The 21,302-nt window shown below is 45.0% G+C and overlaps 1 protein-coding gene across 3 annotated transcripts in view; it reads left to right on the forward strand.

Moving 5' to 3' along the window:
• The window catches only part of LOC146199081 (sorting nexin-13-like), an 86,254-nt gene extending 65,840 nt beyond the window's left edge, over positions 1-20,414 (forward strand). Inside the window, exons 24-26 of one of the 3 annotated variants that reach the window (XR_014705041.1) lie at positions 36-148; positions 6,313-6,548; positions 6,615-7,419. Coding sequence is in view for 2 of the 3 variants with exons in the window: in XM_084594557.1 (XP_084450683.1) it covers positions 36-148; positions 14,891-15,156 (379 nt within the window). In the remaining variant the exon portion in view is untranslated. Of the gene's footprint in view, positions 1-35; positions 149-6,312; positions 7,421-14,890 lie in introns of those variants that run through there. The other 2 variants (XM_084594557.1, XM_084594558.1) reach the window with 2 other exon arrangements.
• Positions 20,415-21,302: the final 888 nt, after the last annotated feature.

Genomic DNA, 21,302 nt, shown 5'->3' on the forward strand with positions numbered 1-21,302 from the left:
AGCACACAAATGTACCGCCTCGCTGTTTTCCACAGGGATGCTCTGTGGCCGAATGGCTTGCCAGCTGAGACAAGACCGGAGAGGGACCAGAACACCAAGATGAGGACTCGAGTGGCAGCCAAGATGATCATGCTCTGCAGTCTCACAGGTACTTGATGGGCCACTATTTTGCGGTTAAATACACTCTGTGTTATTTTGCGCGATGTTTGTCTTGCATAGTAATTTGCTTAGGCAAGAGGTCGTTTACGAACTTCACATTGTTGCTGGCGTGGTACTGCAGGTGCTGCATTTTCAGTACATTAAGCTCAGAGTTCTCGTTGAGACTAAATGTGGAACTAAGCTTGCTCAAAGCTAAGAGTGTGCAAATATCTCAGTTTTCGAATGCAGTTAGAATGCAGATATGAAATATTGGCATTATCAAATATCTATAGTTTTTGTCTGAAAGAATATTACAGAAAGGATAAATAGGCCGGCAGGGTCACCTTTTTCTTTTTTTTTTTAACTAGCATGATACCCTTGCAGCCAAACTACTCAAAATTACATTGACCCAGCACCATGTAAGAAAAAATGACATGCATAGAAACGTTAACTGCTTCACGAGGCAGGATTAGTATGCAGTCTGTGATATGGTCATGCAAAAATGGTTGAAAAATTTAATTTGAATTTGCACACAGCTACATTGCAACTAAAATAAAAACTCAATGGGTAGTGATGTGTAAGATATGCTAGCATTTCCCCACCTTCTATTTCATGAAAGGTATACATAGTACGTAGAAAGACTGCTGAAAGTATTGAAGCTTTGTGAGGAAGCCCTATTGCGTAGACAGCCTTTGACAAGCGTGCAGTTTCAGCACACTGGAAAAATGGAAAAACTGCGCTGATGTAGCGACAAGGAGAACTTATATTAGCACCAGATGGGACTGCTTGTAAAAAGGAGAAATCATCTGAAAGCGGTGTGCAGCTAGATTGAGCCAGCTGGCATATGCTTGGCTAACGACCACTTCACGGCAGCCTGACGGCAAAGCTCAAGGTCACGTGGCCAGGCTATTAGCTATTGACATCTTGTCACCTTAATTACGCCTGCCGTTGCGTCCACATCCAAGTTGCACAAGGTGCAGTTCGCAATGAAGGAGGCTGGATGCTTACACAGCTGCTTGCCCTGCTCGTGCACCTTGACTTCTTGGCCCCCCTTTGGGAACCCTTTGCAATTGGCCAGAACAAAAATAATGGAGCTCTGGCTAGAGGAGTTGTTAGGGCTGCAGTACAAATTGCACAGCCGTTCGTTCTGCTTTTTGTTTGTTTCTAGGCGGGTGCGAATATTTGAAATCTCGAATACGAATCGAGATTTCAAATCACAAGCCCATGGTCCTCCCCAGTAGTATTAGTTAAAAAAAAGGACGGATCGGTACAATTTTGTGTTGATTATCGTGCACTCAACAAAATTACCCGTAAAGATGTCTACCCGATGCCGCGAATAGATGACGCCCTTGACTCTCTTCAAGGCGCCGAATATTTCTCGACCTTGAATCTCCGCTCAGGTTATTGGCAAATACCTATGCATGAGGGCGACAAAGAAAAAACCGCTTTCGCAACTCCCGATGGACTTTACGAGTTTAATGTTATGCCCTTCGGCCTGTGTAACGCACCAGCGACATTTGAAAGAATGATTGATACGGTACTTCATGGCCTAAAATGGAGAACCTGTGTATGTTACTTGGACGACATAGGTATCTTTTCGGCAACTTTTAACGACATTCTCACGCGTCTGAATGAAGTCCTGACGTGTCTTTCTTCAGCGGGCCTTCAGCTCAACACCAAGAAGGGCCACTTTGCACAGAAGGAAATTAAAATATTAGGACATCTGGTCAGCCATGACGGCATTCGCCCAGATCCTGATAAAATCAGCGCGGTCTTGAACTTTCCTCGCCCGCAACGGACTGCAGATTTGCGCAGTTTCCTCGGCTGGCGTCATATTTCCGGCGTTTCATAAGGCATTTTGCAACTATTGCGGCGCCACTTCATAAATTACTTAAAGCGCGCAGCTCTTTCGTGTGGACTGAACAGTGCAACACTGCTTTTACCGACCTAAAGCACGCCCTCACATCAGATCCCGTTCTTGGCCACTTCAGCGATAGCGCTCTTACCATCCTGCTTACTGATGCCAGTGGTCACGGTCTTGGCGCTGTCCTTCTGCAGCGCGATGCAACTTCACGTGAGAAAGTCATTGCCTTCGCCAGTCGGACCTTGAATCCAGTTGAGAAAAACTACACCATTACCGAGCAGGAATGTCTTGCCGTCGTCTGGGCTGTTCAAAAGTTTCGCCCCTACCTTTATGGTCGGCACGTCACAGTTGTGACCGATCACCATGCTCTTTGCTGGTTGTCTTCACTGAAAAATTTGACAGGCCGACTTGGCCGCTGGATTCTACGCCTGCAAGAATACAATTTCGACGTCGTTTATAAATCGGGTCGCCAACACCAAGACGCCGACGCTCTTTCGCGTTGCCCACTTACGGAATCAGCCTACTGTTTTTCTTCGCAACGCATTTCCACCTTTGACCACAGCCAACCATCTCTTCCCCTGACGCATATCGCAACAGTTTCTTTTGACGATTCTGAGCACAAACACACACTCCGCTCGCAGCAATTAGCTGATGCCTATTGCCGGCCCATCATCGACCACCTTATCGGCACTTCGAACCCGCCCAATGCTAGGCTTCGCCGACAGCTTCGCAGTTTCAAGCTCGAAGATGGCATACTACGCCGCTACGTGTATTGCCCTGATGGAACTTGTTGGCTCCCAGTCGTGCCGCGTGCGCTTCACCCACGTATACTGGCAACTTTCCACGATGTCGCTACTGCCGGTCACCTTGGTTTTCACAAAACATATGACCGCGTGAAAAGACGATTCTTTTGGCCTGGCCTATCTTCTACCGTAGCTAAATACGTCGCTTCCTGCCATCTGTGCCAACGTCGCAAGCGGCCAACTTCTTCGCCCGTTGGCCTCCTACAGCCTCTTCCATGTCCCGCCTCGCCATTTGACGTAGTCGGCATCTACTTATATGGTCCCCTACCTCTCTCCGATGGGGGTAACCATTGGATTACAGTCGAACCCGGATATATCGAACTCGAAGGGGATCGCGAAATAGTTCGATATATCGATAATTCGATATATAGAAATCGGCTTGTGACGGCACTTACGATGCGAAAAAACGATACCGTATTTGTCGCGTAATCAACCCACTCGCATAATGAACCCACCCTCCAGTTTTGCACCCGAGAATTTAAAAAAAAAAAAAAATGCGTTATGGCTAGCTCGCTCACATGCAAGCGACGAGCGGCAGCGACAGAGCAAAAATTTTCAAACTTGTTGGAACTGCGTTCCTCTCGCCGCTCGAGCCACCGCGGCAGCTCAAAACAAGGTTTCTGTGTCGCCGCGGTGGCAGGAAATCGCGAGCATTTTCGCTTACATGTCGATGGCGCGCTTCAGTCCGTTTCGGCCGTCTCATCCACAGCTCATTGGCAGCGTGCCAAGATGCTGCGCAGCGATAACGTCAGGGCGCGTTTATCTTTTTATAGCTCCTGCGGTGACGGGGAGCGAACTTGGCACAGTGCCCGTGATGGCTTGATTACGCAAGCCTGGTTCGATTTATCACGCCGCGCTTGGGGCGGGCGTCATGATCGCAGCAGCTGACCGCGTGCTTTCGCCGATTCATACATGCAAGGATAAGCGATAAAAAAAAATAATAAAATAAACATCCCCGCAAAAAAAAAAAAAATAATAATAATCCCTGCCGCCCGCAGCCGCCATATCTTACGCTACGCCGCGCGTACAGCCCAACGATAGGAAAGGATGACTCTCGCAAAAAAAAAAAAAAAAGAGAGAGAGAGCTGGCGCTTCTTAACATCTGCAGGCGCCATAGCCACGTCCGCCGCCGCGCTGCCGCACGTAGAGGGTTCGCAACACACGCTGGAAAAAGCGTCCGACGTCTGTCTGAAAACGGGCTGAGCTGGCTTGGCGCATGTGTTGCGCGTGCTGAAGGAGAGAGATAGCTCAGCAAAAGACGACAACTGCAGATGCGCGCCTTTGCAGAATGGGTGCGGCGCTGCCCAGACCAGCTGGCGCCGAACTGTCCCCTCTCGCGCGTGGCTTGAAAACGTCACGCAGCAAACGGCCAAGGGTGATGCGATCGTCTTCGGGGAAGGCACACTTTCCAGTGAGTGGTGCGGAGTTCGATATGTCCAGCGACCGGTGAAATTGAGTTCTATATATGACGCGGCTTTCCTATACTTTTACATGGGATTTTCAAGGGGATATTTCGTGAGTTCGATATAACCAAAATTCGATATATCCGGGTTCGATATAACCGGGTTCGATTGTATAACAGCTGTCGACCACCTTACACGCTATGCTGAGACGGCCCCTGTACCGACTGGTTCCGCTGAAGAAGTAGCTAATTTCTTTTTGCGGTCAATTGTATTGAGTCATGGCGCTCCTCGGGTGCTTCTAAGTGACCACGGGACGGCCTTCTCATCGACAGTGGTATTCGAAGTTCTTCATGCGTCATCCACCCTCCATAAGACAACCTCAAGCTACCATCCCCAGACTAACGGACTGACTGAGCCATTTCATCACACCCTATCGGATATGATATCCATGTACATCACACCGGATCATCGAAATTGGGATACTGTTCTACCATTCGTCACATTCCCCTATAATACTGCAGTACAGCGGACTACTGGTTACTCCCCATTTTTCCTCATTTTCGGCCGTCCTCCCACTACAATCCTCGACACTTCCTTCTTCTCTACGCCCGATTACTCCTTATCATTACCAGCCCAGTTCTTATCCCTTGTGGCCCGATCCCGTCATCTTGCCCACCTCAACACAAAAGCGTGCCAGCAAGACCGCAAGTGTCGCTGCGATTCGAAGCATCGCGTGGTCTCTTTTCGTCCTGGTGACGAAGTACTGCTCTATACACCACTGTGCACCCCTGGCCTTAATGATAAATTTCAGCGCCGCTATGTTGGTCCCTACAAGGTCAGCAACGAAACGTCCCCAGTAAACTACCAAGTCACACCTGTTGATCCCCCAGCCGACCGACGCCACCATGGAACTGAAATTGTTCATGTATCTCGCTTGAAGTCGTTTTTGCACCGCGGTACATCGGTTGGTTAGGAGCGGCCAGGCTGGCCGCTTCCGACCCCCCGGGAAGATTGTGTGAGCCCTCCACAGATCATCTTTCATTTGTACATACCATGATCTTCTTCCTCTTGTACATACCATCATCATCGTCCCGCAGCGCTGGCTCCGGCGCGCACTTGGGTTTTTGTCCATAGGAATAGACGCCAGACGGCATCCCTTGCCTTGCCGTCTCGACCTTGCCGCCTCGACCTGGCCTTCTTCCACAATATGTTTGTATTTGATTCATTTTCGAAAAATTGATTTTCGGGATACAGAATCCCTATATTTTGGATGTTTCAGTGTGGCATACCCTTCTGTGCAGTTGTAGTTTAACTCTATTATTTGAAATTACCATTTGAATTTTGAAATAAAGATGAACAGTACTTGAATTTCAGGTAGTTTTTTTTTTTTCACTGGTCGTATATTCAGTGTTTGAAGGCATTTTTTTCTTATATTCATATTCGATTCGTATTCGAAAATTACGGTTTTCGCAAACCCCTAGTTTTTTGTAATTACAGTTGACGACCGATTTTTCGGACACCCAATTTTTCGGACATGCTTGATTATTCGGACTTTTTCCTGGCCCCAGGACATACCTCATAAAGTCAATGTATTACGCTGCTCGAAATTTCAGACACTCTAAGGAGGGCTATTCGATTTTTTGGACATTTCAAGCGTCAGCCGGCCAACTGCCACACATTTTGTGCGGTGTCACTGCCATCTTGTTCATTTACTTTTTCCTTCGATAGCCTCAAAACTGGTGCAGGCCTTGCCTACCGCTTCTCAGCTAAACACGCTGGATCGAGGCTATTATTTGCCTAGCAGCTTCCGTTTCCGGGACAACGTTGCTGCCGTCGCTGCTCGCCACCGGACTGCTTTTTTTTTTTCTTCTTCTTTCTTTTAGCATGATCGCTTCGGCTACTTGTTCCTTTGTGTGTTTGCCGTGCGTTTCACGTGCGCTGCCGAGCGTAGCGAGTAGACCTAGCCAGGGTCGATGCGAGAACTAAATTCTGTCGCTACTGTGGCTCGCATTTAATTGAATCGACTTCAGTTCTTCAAGAAGCTGTTTCTGGATTTTGTAAATAATTCTTTTTTTTTTTTTTTTTTTTTCATGCAACGCGGCAGCAAGAAGGCACTCAACAGAGTCTGTGTTGTGATTCAGTGGTTGGTGGTTGTGGTGCGCCTCGGCAGTGGGAAAACCTACTCTGTCGATCTGCTTGGAGCACTGAGTACCCTCGCAGATGCGTGGAAGTCTGTAGCACCCACAACGCTGCGCAATTGCTTCCGCCACGCGGGATTTTTGCTGAATGACGAGTCGGCTGCCTTGGATGAGGAGAGTGTCGTCGAGCAGCTGTCAGGCAGTGAGCTGTTCATTCACAACCTTCGCACTGCTGGTCTCAAAATTTCATCGGCCGTCTCGTTTTCAGAGTTCACAGACGTGGACCACCAGTTGGAACTGTGTGCTGGGCTCGTAGATGCAGGAATTATTCGCCAAGTGCTTGTGGAGTCTGAGAGCGACGACGATGACTCACCTGCAGCAGCGCAGCCGACGCAAGCTGAGCTGATGCAAGTGAAATTCAGCTGGACCTGTTAGCACGGAAGCGGAGCGTGGCGCAGAAAAGCATTCATGACTTTTTTCGGCCTCAAAGTGAATAATAGGCAATGAATTTAGCTTTTTTGGTGCACATTTGTTTTTCCGGACTGCCCAATTTTTCGGACATTTTCGTGGTTCGTTGAGAGTCTGAAAAATCGGTCGTCGACTGTATTGTGTCACTGCATCACGCATGAAATGGCCTTCATATTTTCTATTCATTATAGCAATGAACTTAAAAACAAAAGCACAATAATAGAGTGGATTGTTGAGCTAGTTGGTCTGCACAGGACAGTGAAGGAAGAAGTTAGCTGTAGTTAGATGAAGTGAAGAGTCAAGAAGATGTGCGGGTGTAAATAATTCAGTTGTCACTGCAGCATCGGCTTTGTCTACATGTGTCTTTATTATTGTCTGTCTCGTTTTTCAGCTGAATTTTTGTCGTGTAAAAGGCTCATACTACAGAGTTCAACAAAACTGCCAAAGTATTGCCACTTGTTGGCAATACCTGCAAGTATCATCTAAAAAATATGCGTAAAGTGTTTTCTAAATACAGCTTTGCAAACCATAACAAGCAGCCACCCTTGCCTGCCTGTCGAATTGCCATCTGGCAATATGGCCACACTGCACACTCCGCCAGCGCTTGCCCGGTTTTGGCGGCGAATGAGTTTAATGTACATGTATTCTAAATCTCAAGATAAATTACTTTATTGATGATTCGTATGTCTAAAGGCTTTAACTTGTTTTATGAGAAGATTATCTTATGGATAGAACTACAAGTTGTCACCTTGATTCGGCTTAGTAATAAGGATTATGATTGCTGGAGCATTTTGTTTCTGTAGTGTTCTCCTATGTTGGGCTGTGTACGAGAGAGTTGATTGTCATTGCTGAACTTATTAATCTTGTTACTTAGATAACAGGGCAATGTCTCTGGGTAATAGGGTGTTTCTCTGCCAGTTTTTGCTGTTACAGTGAAATCTTGTTAATTCGACTCCTGTTGGAAATTCAGATAATTCAAACTGGAACCGCTGTAGCAGCTACCACCCGTTCAGGTCTATAGCATCGGATGGTTGTTAATTCAGATATGGGCGGGCTCACACTAGTTAACTGGGCGGTGGGTGGCATTGAGATTACAACCTGCGATGTCGGCAATCATGCAGACAGAACTCCCCTCAGCTGAACTGCACGGAACAGTGATGCCAACCTATCTTGTGCTATCGCAGGCGCAAAGACTCTCGGAAGTCCCCTTCGCCAAAATTATAGCCCCGCAACATAGTTTCAGTTTCATTTCACACCATCCCACCCCTGCCACCAGGCGCGCATACTCTCAGCTAAGCTAGTTGCACCGTTTCGGACACTGCCTTGCAAATCATTAGCCTTTTGGTTTTACTTTGGGATGGCGTTTGGGAGCTTTACTAACCTTGGAGTTGTGAGGATTCTTCGCTTTGGTCTAAGTGCAGTGAAGCATCCCCAAAGTGCGATGAGTCCATTTGAGAAGAGGCATGATTGCACTGTGTCGCACTGCGAAAAGGGTCATGGAGGAACTTACAATTTTGGGGCAGTTCTTCGACACTCCCAACAGCGCACACAAAACAGAGCACCTCACGAAACCGCGGAATATCGTCTTTGTAGCTTAGTTTTCATGCAGGCAGCTATATTCAAGGTGGTTCAAGGCATTAATTAGGTAAGAATAAATCTTTGATGCAAATTATCTTTGGCAGTTTTGCAGAGATATTATTTGGTAATTTGAACTTTCGGAAATTCGAAACATTCGGAACATTTCTTTCTGGCTCCCTGAAGATTGAATTGATTTACTGCAGTAATTAGTTTTTGTAATGAAGATGTCATTCTTTTTGTTAGGGTTTGATGTCCCGCCTTGCTGACTGACCTAATTAGACTACTGCATTTTCCGGTTTATGACAGGCACCTTTGTATGAGACACACCCTTGTATAAGACGCACCTCACAGGGGTGGAAGTGCTGCTCCATTTGCTCCATTCTGCTCCAAACTGCTTTTCCTGCTCCATCCTGCTCCAAATTGCAATATTGCTCCAAAACTTCTCCAAACTGGCTGTCTCGAGGTTCTGCCATCAAATTTAGCAGAACACTGGAGCAAATCAAATTTTTGTAAGGGAGGAAAGCATGGAACATATAATAAATATTTGTTCTCAAGTAAATTTAGTATTCGAGAAAAAATGCACTGTGCTTGTGGTGTAGCAGCACCTCCTCCCCACCTTTTGAACCGCTGGTGGAGAGAGAAACGACATCAGCAAGCGAAGCAGATAGTGCATACTACTGTGAGCCTTTAGGAAACTTGTCTGACTGAAGAAACTGCATGAGTTATTCTAATGGTTCTGCTGTGAAAGCAAGACTTCGTCATCGAGCCTCTTTATCAATGGCAACCTTGTCAGGCCTACGGGAGACAAAATACTTGAAGCATTCTGCATTGATATGCCAAGATGTTGAAAATGAGCCCCAACATTGCTGAAGCAAAGAATGATGAACTATTGGCAGGAGACAGTGAAGTAATAAAGCTGAAGGATGAAAAGGCTACCCTTCAGTGCCATCTATCGTTCCTGAAGGCACCGCTGACCGGTAGTCAGGAATTTATCAGCACAGGCATAGGATCGAAAAGGGTATGCAGAAGATATCATCATCATCATCATCATCAGCCTGATTATACCCACTGCAGGGCGAAGGCCTCTCCCATATTTCTCCACTTAACCCGGTTCTGTGCTAGCTGCATCCACTTGACCCCTGCGAACTTCTTAATCTCATCCACCCACCTAACTTTCTGCCGCCCCCTGCTACGCTTTCCTTCCCTTGGAATCCAGTTTGTTACCCTCAGCGACCATCGGTTATCCTCTCTTCGCACTACATGACCTGCCCATGTCCATTTCTTCTTCTTAATTTCCACTAGAATGTCATTAACTTGAGTTATTTCTCTGACCCACTCTGCACGCTTTCTATCTCTTAATGTTACCCCTACCATTTTTCGTTCCATAGTCCTCTGGGTTGTCCTCAACTTAAGTAGAACTCTCTTGGTTAGCCTCCACGTTTCAGCCCCATAGGTGAGTACAGGCAAGATGCAACTGTTGTACACTTTCCTCTTCAGCGATACCGGTAAGCTGCTAGTCATAATCTGCGAGTGCTTGCCAAATGCGCTCCATCCCAATCTTATTCTTCTTGATATTTCCTTTTCATGGTCTGGATCTGCGGTTACTACCTGTCCTAAGTAGACATATTCGCCTACTATTTCCAGTATTTCGCTACCTAATGTAAACTGCTGTTCCTTCCCGAGGCTGTTGAACATTACCTTAGTCTTCTGCATATTGATTTTCAAGCCTACCATTCTACTTTTTCTGTCTAGGTCATCAATCATTATTTGCAGTTCATCCCCCGAGTTGCTTAGCAAGGCAATGTCATCAGCAAATCGCAGATTACTGAGGTATTCTCCATCTACCCTTATCCCTAACTGCTCCCATTCCAAGTCTCTAAATACTTCCTCTAAACAAGCTGTGAATAGTACTGGGGAGATTGTGTCTCCTTGCCTAACACCTTTCTTTATAGGAATTTTATTGCTTTCTTTATGTAGAACTATGGTTGCTGTGCAGCCACTATATATATCTTCCAGTACTTTCACGTACGGCTCGTCTACCCCCTGATTTCGCAATGCCTGCATCACCGCCGAGGTTTCAACTGAGTCAAATGCTTTTTCGTAATCAATGAATGCTATGTATAAGGGCTGGTTATATTCCGAGCATTTTTCTATCACCTGATTGATGGTATGGATATGATCGATAGTAGAGTACCGTTTCCGAAACCCTGCTTGATCCTTTGCTTGATTGCAGTCTAAGGTTGTCCTGATTCTATTGGCGATTACCTTAGTAAATACCTTATACGTAACAGACAGTAAGCTGATTGGTCTGTAATTTTTAAGGTCCTTAGAGTCCCCTTTCTTGTGAATGAGGATAATGTTTGCATTCTTCCATGCTTCCGGTACCGTCGATGACACCAGGCACTGCGTATACAGGGTGGCCAGTTTTTCTAGCACGATATCCCCCCCGTCCTTCAGCAAATCTGTAGTTATCTGATCCTCTCCAGCTGATTTCCCCCTTTTCATAGTTTCTAGTGCTTTCTTGACCTCGTCCTTCGTCACTGGTGGAATGTCTGACTGTTTTTCCCTACCGCCAATCTCACTACGGTCCTGACTACTTTGGCTACTGTAGAGATCTGTATAGAATTCCTCGGCTACTTTGACTATCTTGTCCATATTAGTGATGACGTTGCCCGCCTTGTCCCTTATCGCATACATCTGGTTTTTGCCTATGCCCAATTTCTTCTTTACCGCTTTAAGGCTTCCCCCGTTCTTTACAGCATGCTCAATTTTCTCCATGTTATACTTCCTTATATCGGCCACCTTGCGCTTATTGATTAGCTTTGATATCTCGGCCAATTCGATCTGGTCTGTTGGATTGGAAGCTTTCATACTCTGCCGTTTCTTAATCAAATCTTTCGTCTCCTTAGACAGCTTACCGGTATCCTCTTTAACTATCCTACCGCCTACTTCTACTGCGCACTCAGTAATGAAATCTCTGAAATTATTGTTCATTGCCTCTAGGGTAATGTCGCCATCCTCAGTTAGAGCTGAAAACCTATTCTGTAGCGAGATTCTGAACTCTTCTGCCCTCCCCCTCACCGCTAATTCGTTGATGGGTTGATGCAGAAGATATAAAGAACGCAAATGTTGTGCCCATTAATCTGAACCCTAAATTAGTAGCACTACTTGAGAGCATAAAAGTGGTAGTCTCGACATACCATGTGAAAATAGGCAAATGCTTCAGGTCAGAGTGAGTGAGTGTTCAGTTACAAAGCGCACCAGCAAGCGTTCCGTTTGCTGCTAGTCTGTTCCAAGTTGTTGCTAAGGTCAGCCTGTGTTATATATATATTTACATTCTTTGGCTGCTTGGGTTGTCAGAGAAGAGTGCAAAGTTGGTAAGGCATTGAACTGGCATAAAAAGAAACCAGATTTGATATTTTGTATTTCAGAAAGAGAAATCTGCATTAATCACAGGCGCTTGACCTTATAAACTTGCTCCAAATCAAAATTCAAATGCTCCAAAATTCTCGTTTCATGGCTCCAAAGCTGCTCCAAAATGCTCGAGCCTGCTTCCACCCCTGACCTCAATTTATTCAAGTTAGAGCAATAGGACTTGACTATATGTGCTTGCTCGACAATCGCGGGCTTTGTGCCTGAAAGAAAATTTGTTACTTGCGCGTGTGAATGATACAAAAAAAAATGAGACAACACTTACAAGCGAAAGAAAACTCTCGCTCAGTGAGAGCAGGAAAACTTTATTAATACTCAAAGCCTTGAAAGGCTTCATCTTGGTACGCGTCACCGATTTCTCGCAACAGCGCTCAGGCATCATCTTTGCGCTCATACAGTCAAACCTCGTTATAACGAACACGCATATAACGAATTATTGAATATATCGAACTCTTCCGAAATATTTTTGTCAAACACATGTATTCTTAACTTCTCATAGCGAACGCAATTCGGCGTAAAACGGATGTAACGAACTTCGCGATGCCAAGCACTACGTCACTGATAGCAGGAGGCAGGCTTCGTTGCACTACATGTGTGTTGTGCGGCGCAGAAAACGTTCAGGACTACCTCGCAGGCGCTGACAGCTCCACAGATGCCACGGCGGCATTGGGAGTTGACAGCCAAAGAAATTTATGGCGCGCAGGTGATCTCGGAGGCCATAAGAAATCGTTCGCATCTCACAATCGCTGACAGTGCCGCTTCAGCAGCGGCGGCAGCGGCGCAATCGAATGTTGCTTTTGCCTTTCTGGTTTTTGCGTCTTTCGCATTTTTTGGTTTTAGTGTTAGCAGCGGCATCGTGGCGTGGTCGTCGTAGCGTTCGGCGGAGGCTGCGTCGGTCGTCGTGTCGAGTGTGATGCCCGGGTGTGTGTAGTGCTGTGATGGCGGTGAACATGAAAAAAAGAGCAGCACTGTCGTTAAAGACCAAGCTCAAGATAAAATCAGGGCCTTCAAGGCAGTTTACAAGAGAAGACTGACATTCTTCTCGTGAAGCTTCTTATGAAGCAGGACTTGAAGATCGACTTGCTGGGAGCATTAAAGCGGCATGGGACAGCGTGAAAGGCGAAACGATTGCCAACTGCTTTCGGCACGCAGGTTTTGTTCCAGCAGAGGCCCGTGCATCAAGTGGCGATGGGGACGATCCTGACGACGCAGAGCTCCGCGAGCTCGATGATCCTGAAACGATTTTTCGCGTTTTGTTGGTGACATGCCCGCAACAATGATTGTAAAGGACTTTGTAGGCGGTGACGACATCGTGGCGACCACGGCTGTACTGGTGGATGCCGAAATCGCTGTGGAAGTTTCTGAACATCCCGCAGACGAAGCTCAGGCTGACCCTGGACACGATGAGAACTTCCAGACTTCACAAGAAGCGCTTGTTGCATTGGATTTACTGCGCCGCCACTGCAGTTCTATTGAGAGCAGTGGGTTTGCCCTTGTTGAATGTTTGCAAACTGTGAAACGGGGTGTGATACGAAACGCGATCAACACAAAAAGGCCGCAATAACACAGTTCTTTGCGCATAAATAAATGGACGTGACCCAAGTAAGCACCCTCAGAATTGCAGTGCCTTCTCTGATTGAATTTTGCTGCTCTTGCATGTATTTTCTATGAAATTTTATATTACGAATTATGGATAGAGCGAACTATTTTCAGATTTTTTAACTGTTCGTTATAACGAGGTTTCACTGTAGTTATTGTGCTGATCGTCAATATACGTTGGCGCTCTGACGCACGCGGCAAAGCACATGCAGGAAGGAGAGAAAAACGCATGCAATAACCATCAAAAAATTGTTGTAAATCATAACTGGAAAAGAGAGTCTGCTCGATCTGGCTGGTCTTGGCAGCGTGAAAAGGGCGAGGAATATGGACGTCGCCACCTTTTGGCATTCTGCCAGTGAGCCAGCTCTACAATTCTAGAACACTATAACGACTGTAAATATTGTAATTGTATTGTAAGTATTGTAATTGTAAAATTGTACCGCTATCATTTCACGGTAAAGTTCGCCTATGAGCATTGCTGAAAACAACAAAAAAAAAAGCACTTAAGACACATTGTTGTATAGAACGCACTACTGAAAATTTTGTCAAAGAACTGTGCCTTATACACCGGAAAATACGGTACTGCTGTAAATGGTTCAGGGTTGGCCGTAAGATCAAACAACAGCTTTGATGTCCAAGACACATCAAAGACAGCTTTGATGTGTGGTAGCTCTGAGCTGGTGGTTAGTCATCTTGTTATCATAAATGTGTTATGCCGGAAAGCCGCCAAATATCGCACGACATCCAAGCCTTGTAACATCTTAACAACAAGCTGCAGAAGGTGAATAGTCCCTCTGATGAACAACACAGAAGAAGGCAGTGAGGATGCTCTTGTATTGTTTTTATGACATTTTTAACCCTTACCTTCAGACAGTTTGCTCAGCTGTCATGGTTTTGCCATGCTCAGTTTTAAGAGTTGGCAGTGTCCAGTGGCTGCTTATGATTTGGATATTTTCTAGTATTCATTTCCGTGAACCAAATATGAATCAGATAGAAAAAAGCACATTTTATTCTTTTTCAGTACTTCAAATATTCGCTCTTCGCTACCTGAAATTTGTCAGATAGGCTGGATCAATAACAGGAGCACCGTTATCATAACCAACATAAATGTTTTGCTGGTTTCAGAAAGATGGCCGTTTGCATGTTTTGAAGATGTTTGCCTTAAACATTTTCGTTTTTCAGCCGCTTCAGTGCACTCTACAAATATGGGACAGAAGTGTACCCGCAAATGCAAAATCTGTTTACCACATGAATTTCTTCCTGTTCAAGAACACTAGTGTGAATTCTGAGAGCGATAGCATTTCAAAAGTTTTTTTTTTTTTCTTTTTCTTTCTAGAAACCAGCATTTGATGACTGTATTTCCTTTCATTCAAACTGGATTTAAAGCTCTCGCGAGGTGTTTCGAGCTGTGGAGGAAATTACATGCTGGTGTGGCACTTCTTTGCTTTTTTCCTTCTTTCACTGCAGATGAGCTGAAGCACATCATTGGGAGTGACACAACACGACGAGGCATGCTGTGTGTGTTTGAGATGTTCCAGCACGCGGCGCTCAACCGAAGGCTCACCTATGTCTTGCTGGAGGGCTTCCTGGCCACCCTGTTTCCCAACAACCGCTTCACCGAGCTGTTCCGCACAATGCACGCTGAGTCGCCCACCATTTCGACCACCTCACTGTCTTCCAACTCCAGCAGGGACGTCATCAGCATTGGGGCCCGGCGCATCGAGGTGCGGTGACACCCATCCCTCATCGCCACCTGCCTCGGGACAACCTGGGTCATCTCTCCCCATTTTTCCTAAAGCTTCACACGTCCACTCCTCTTGTGTTTTTCGTTGCTCACTTTATTTTGGCCCCCATATCATTTTTTTTATTTTTTTGACGCAATTTCAAGCTGGCTGGCGGGGAAACTGTGATTGCATACCCGCCTAGTGAGAGAGAGCTTGGGTTGTGTTATGTGATAGCTTGCACGTGTTGTCTTTCACGGCAAGCCTCGAATATGAATCCACGTAGGAGCACCTTGTTGTCCCTGTTCTTGTGTGAAGCTGTGGAGTGACAGATGTGCCGTGAATGTTGCTGGTAGTCATAGGCATTGCCCAGGTGTTTCAACTGTCGAAAGTCAAAGGCAGTCAAATGCATGCTAGTTCCTTTGAATGATTTGAAAAGCCAACTTCGTGTAGTATATAGTTAACTTTCTCTTGTCATTTCCCCTAGTAAGGTGAGACCACCTGCACTGAAAGTGCTGCCTAAAATATCCCCCCCTCAGCTTCATTATTAAAGGGGCCTAACATTAACCTGGAAACGTGTAAGATATCACTGTTGTTATCTTGTCTTCTCATTCCAAGTCTCATCTTGCTATTCTTTGGATACCAAAGTTTTTAATCTTTCTCCCCCGGTGTTCTACATTTCATTATCCTCAGCAGCTGTTATTGCCCTCTTGGCTCATTTGTTTGCTAATCTGGAGTGCATAATACAGTGAGAGTAAATAGGGCTCCTTTGGTGTTAAAGTGATATTTTCGAGGAAGCCTGGCTTTGGGCCTGCCGTCACCACACTCTGGTGGGTATGGCATACCACAAGCATATTTTTAATCGAGGCACTGTACAGTTCGTCTCTGTTCTCAGACTTTCTTTGCAGTCATCTTGCTGGCGTACGTTTGTTTAAACCTAATCTTTGTTTTCAACTGATGTTCAAGGACTTCGCACTCTTGAACGTCAAATTTGTTGTATTATATGTACACTTGCGACACTTATACATATATTTATATAGAAAGTACTGCATTTTTGAGAAGTTCAGTATGCTGGAGAAAAAAATAAAGTATATATTTTCTTTATAACTTACGTTTAACTAGCTTCTCCTTCCCCAACATGTCTGACATATAAAAGCACGGTGAACTGAGAGTGTTGTCCGCTGTCCTCGTTCTTTTCGATTTCATTTTGCCGCTCATTTTTCACTGGCTTTAACATAGTGTAATTGCCTGGGTTTCACAGCACGGAGTAGAATCAATGAAGGCTGAAGCATAGCTCGCGTGTGGAACTGAATGCTCAGGCTCAAAGCTAACCACTCAGGAGCAAGCTTGCCTTTCGACTTTGATGTTCAACAGCCATCCACTGTCGTCCTTTACTAATTGTCGGTGGATAACTGAAAGCTCCTGGTAACGTGTACAGCGTCGCGCATTGTAATGCTTCTGTGGATACAGTGGTATAAATTTTTTTCCTTACACAGAAGTGTAGTACCTTTTCTGGCATTTGCCTGTTGTTGGCAACAGTTGCAGAACGCACATGATAACGAGGTGGTCACTGGGGTGACATTTGCAGAAACTGACACATTGACAGATCTTCACCGTCGCTTTTTACATGGCACAGTCTCTTTTTAATCATATTTACATGCTAAAATAGAAGTGGCCGTTTTTGGATCCACATTAGCTTGTTTCCATAAACCAGCATTTAACGGCAGATTAGTTAAGTTGGTTGTAATTAATTGTGGCTCTGGCATAACCTTAAGAGAATATGAAGGTCTTGAAAACTTGTTTTTTATTTTTCGGCATATCTTGTTGAAGCTTAGCATGCAAGTGCAGAATAGAATTCCGATTTCAAATATGCATTTACATTTCAAACATTTCATTAGGAAGAGAAGATATGGTGTTTATGATAATTTCTCGTTGAAAAAGATCTCTTTTAGGAATGTGCAGGCATTTCAAAAAATCCACCACACATCCTAAAGTTTTTTTTTTAATTTGGATATAATAGCAATTAGGCTAACTAAATGTATAGCTAATTACTACCTTGTACATTTTTCCCAGCTTTTGCTATTCATTTATAATTAAGAAAATGACGTTACATAAATTTTCTTAGTTTTAGCATGTGCAGTGAAACTTATTTGAAATGTGTACATATTACTAAAAGAAGTCGTTTTCAACTAAAAATTACTATAATGGGCCATAACAAATGGCAGTGTTATTTTGCCATATCATCTCTTCCTGGTGAGATATTTAAAATGCAAATGTGTATTTGAGATTAGCATCTTATTCTGCGCTTGCGTGCTAAGTTTCAACAAGATATGATGAAAAATTTAAAAAAAAATGTTTTTAAAGCCCTCATCCCCATTTTAAAAAATGAACTAAACAGTACCGCCTTACAACTCATTTTCCAAAATATAGGGCCACATAGAGAGTAGGCTTTGCACAACATTTTCCTTCAGTGCGAAATTATACTGGATCAGTGGCCATCGCAGCAAAAATTGCACAATTAGGTAGTCAAGATAATTAAAAAAGAATTGGCACCAAATTTTTATCCTTTGGACACATTTATTGTAAGGCAGCAGTGTTTGACTCAGATGGTACTCTTGACTATGGTGAATGAAACTGCTAAACCACTTCTTGTTGGCAGGCTTGTTAACTCTAGCGTGTGTGGTCATGTCTAAGAGCTGCACAGCCTTCTCATGCTTCTTGCATAGCACTCTGCATCTTGTAGCATTCATCATTCATGACCGAACGCAGCACATGCGTTCTTTCTCCTGTAGTACTTTAGTTCCCGTGTACTCTGGAGCGGGTGATTATTCAAAGGTGCCTGCCTGACTAGAGTTAAGATATTTCACTGAGCAGAAAGGCCAGTTCCCGTCGCTCTTTCTGTTTTGATGGGCTGCTGTAAGGATTCTCAGAACGCCTTCGTTCTGAAATTTTTCGGGGAAAAGCAGGCAAGGGAAGCAAGCTGTGATCTTAGGTTTATAATGCCGTATGTATTGCACACTGTCTGTAACATCAGTACTGACATCACTTGTCCCTAGGAAATGAAAGGAGACAAAATCAAAACTAGATGCAAATCGAATGTACAGCATGTTTCTAGAAGCATTTGCACTGTAGCGTCTGCTGTAGGTGGAGTAGGTATTTCTGCAATATGACGTTATACAAGCCAACCATTGTGGCAACAGAATAACGTATGTGTAATGAGTGCACTGTTGAATCAGGAAGTTAATGACTGTCAGATTTCACAAGTCATTGCATTTGCCGGAACGTAGGCGGACAGTTTTATAAGATGTTTTGGGAATCTGCTTCATAATAATGTGTAATTGTGGCACCTGTGTTCAGCTTTGATTTCTTTTGAACATTTTTTCACCATATAACTCATAAGCTGCCGCATACTAATTTACATGACTATATTCAGAACTTGCATTAGTTGTGTAAAGAATTACATGCAGAACTTGAGCAGGACATCATGCAACAGATAACACCCGAGGCGACATTTGTTGCACCTCCTGGAAAAAACTTGTGATGCCAAAGTGAGCAGAATACTCCAACTGAAGTGTGCTTGTGTATCAGAGGAATCAGGCTTTGGCATTTAGCTACTAAGCCAAAGGACACAATTTTCAATCCTAACCGCTGGAATTGATTTCTATGTGAAAACGCTTGTTTATGTGTGCTCTGAATGCACGTTATTGGCTTTACCCAGGTAGTTTCAACTACCTATCATACATCATCATAACCCAACCCACTTCGAGGCTGCTAAGCTAGAAATGCATAAATTTTGTAAGAAAACGGTATTGAGTTCACGTTAGTGAAAACAGTTTAGGAAATCTTAGAACTTTTTTGCAAGATAATTTCTTCATGCCTGGGAAAGGAAATGTTGCAAATAAGCAATTGGAAGTCTTCACTGGCAGTGAGATTGACACATTTGTTTTTATATTTCCTTTTAAAGAGTTTACTTTCCTGCTAAAATAAAAAGATGCAACTACAAGAACCGCCCTCTCCGAAAGTTCGCCATAGATTCTCCCCGGCAAGTCATGCATTTAGCATCTTTTGGGGTGCTGAACAACCATGCTTCTAATCATACAGGGTCCTGCAGAATTAGAAATTCTAAACTTTTCTTGTTGAATTCCCATGATGCACACGCTTATATAGCTAATGCAGAGGTTAACTTTGTAATATCTGGTTAATCGCACACCTAGAAACTCCACTTTTGCTGCCTATTATAGCCCAGATAACAAAAGCAGTTGTGTCCAATGTAGCTACAGTTAGGGACGCTAGTTATGACAAGTCAGCACCCTCAAGGGACCTATCCATTCACTGGCTGCTGCATAAAGAATTGCTTGGAATATTACTTGACATCCACTGCTGACTGCCTGCTGCAGGCTCACATGACAATTAGGCATGCTTTTTATCTGTAAGGCCATTCTTGAGATCTCCCCTTGAAGCCTCTAGCACTTAAAGGAGTATAGACACCATTTTTTGAAACGTCGGAAGGAATACGATTGCTTTCCTGGTTATACAGAGATTCTCCCCAAGCAATCCCTACCTCGCATGTTTCCGCGAAGATATTTTAATTTGATTTTAAAAACAAGCCAGGCAAGAACTCCGTTTTTCAAAACCCATTGGCATCGACATCTCTGTGACGAAAACGTGTACATAGGTAAACAACATGACGTAATCAAACAACTGTGACGTGGAGTCGGCAAAGCAAAGAGCAGTGACGACACATGGCCGGACTCGAACAGCGCCGCCGCCGCTTCCGGCCGTGCCCTGAGAAAGAACTACGCTTCTGCTCGCTTTACTCGATGGCTTCTTCGTTGGTGCATATTACAATTACCTCACCGGTGTACGTATGGAGACTGCCTGCTAAACTCAGGCCACAACAGCATGCCTGCACAAGTGCAGGGCTTACGGCAACGGTGCCTCTCGATGGCGCGCCGGGAACATACTGCGCCACTCCCCGCCTACCCTAGACGTCGCTAGCCCTAGCTGGTTTCACATCGAAGCGCCAGCAAAGGCGCTTCGGAAAGGGCTAACGCTGTAATAAACGTCGGAGTTTAGCGCCGCTGTACAGGCAAGCCCATCTTGTAAACTATTTTCTTGCTTTGCACGATGCCTTCAGCAGCGGAGCTAGCAGACATCAGGTGCGTCGCACCGGGCAGCAGCTGTAGGAAAAAAAAAAAGTTCGCTTGTATCGCTGTAATTATTTCTACCAGGACATCCGTATTGGCTGAATATATGCAATTTAATCGTGACTGACTGTCCTTTGTACAAATAGTTATGTAAGCAAATGAACAGCGATCCGCGATAGCTAGATTACCGATAGCGGATGCTATGAGGCAGCTATGACTTGGGAGCCGATCGCGGCGGCCACGGCTTTATGCACCCAGATTGCCTTCACTGTGCCAGATGGCGCCACATGCTTGGACGGCGGCACGCAGGCCTGCCATGTCGGGACCAATCAGCGCGTGAACAGGCGTGAGCACAGGAGCCATCGGGAGAGCTTACAGGTTACGGTGGCTGATCGCGTCATTACTAAAACATTTTTTTAGAACAGCTTGGCTCGCAGCGTTGGCCAACCGGACTGATAAAGCAGCATCTTCTCGGCTCCTTTGTTCAACATTCCTACCAGTTGACATTTCCTGCGCGTCAACCTACCAAGCTTTCGTGGCTGCTGCTGATTCCTGCTTCGTCGCTTGAGTCGCAGATGAGCGGGTTGGGATTAAAGTGCCCGACAATATTAGTAACATTCACGCTATTGGGCGAAACAACGTCGCAGTACTAATTATGCTAAGCTGAAGCGCTGCTCGACGACGATATTTGTTTGCACGTGCGACAGCAAGCAGACGAAAAAGGCGACCCGATTGCGTCATCGGATTTTGTGTTTACGCGATCATCAAACTTGCCAGTAGGGGGCGCTCGCGTGGCGTTCTCGTATCTTTGACGTCATCGCGCGCTCGTGTCCGGAGAGATCGAAACTGAAAATAGCCCTGATAATAGCACTGATAATAAATTAATAGATCTGTGCTGGGGCTTTTTAGGTTGCAGTCTCTCTGTTTTGGACCACTGTGGATCGATTGAAGCAAAAATACTGATACAGGAAATGTACGTGTCTATACTCCTTTAATGCACTCACATTAGGC

This window comes from Amblyomma maculatum, chromosome 2 (genome assembly GCF_055883805.1).
Source record: "Amblyomma maculatum isolate TAMU_Amacu chromosome 2, ASM5588380v1, whole genome shotgun sequence".
In the NCBI taxonomy this organism is placed as follows: Eukaryota; Metazoa; Arthropoda; class Arachnida; order Ixodida; family Ixodidae; genus Amblyomma; species Amblyomma maculatum.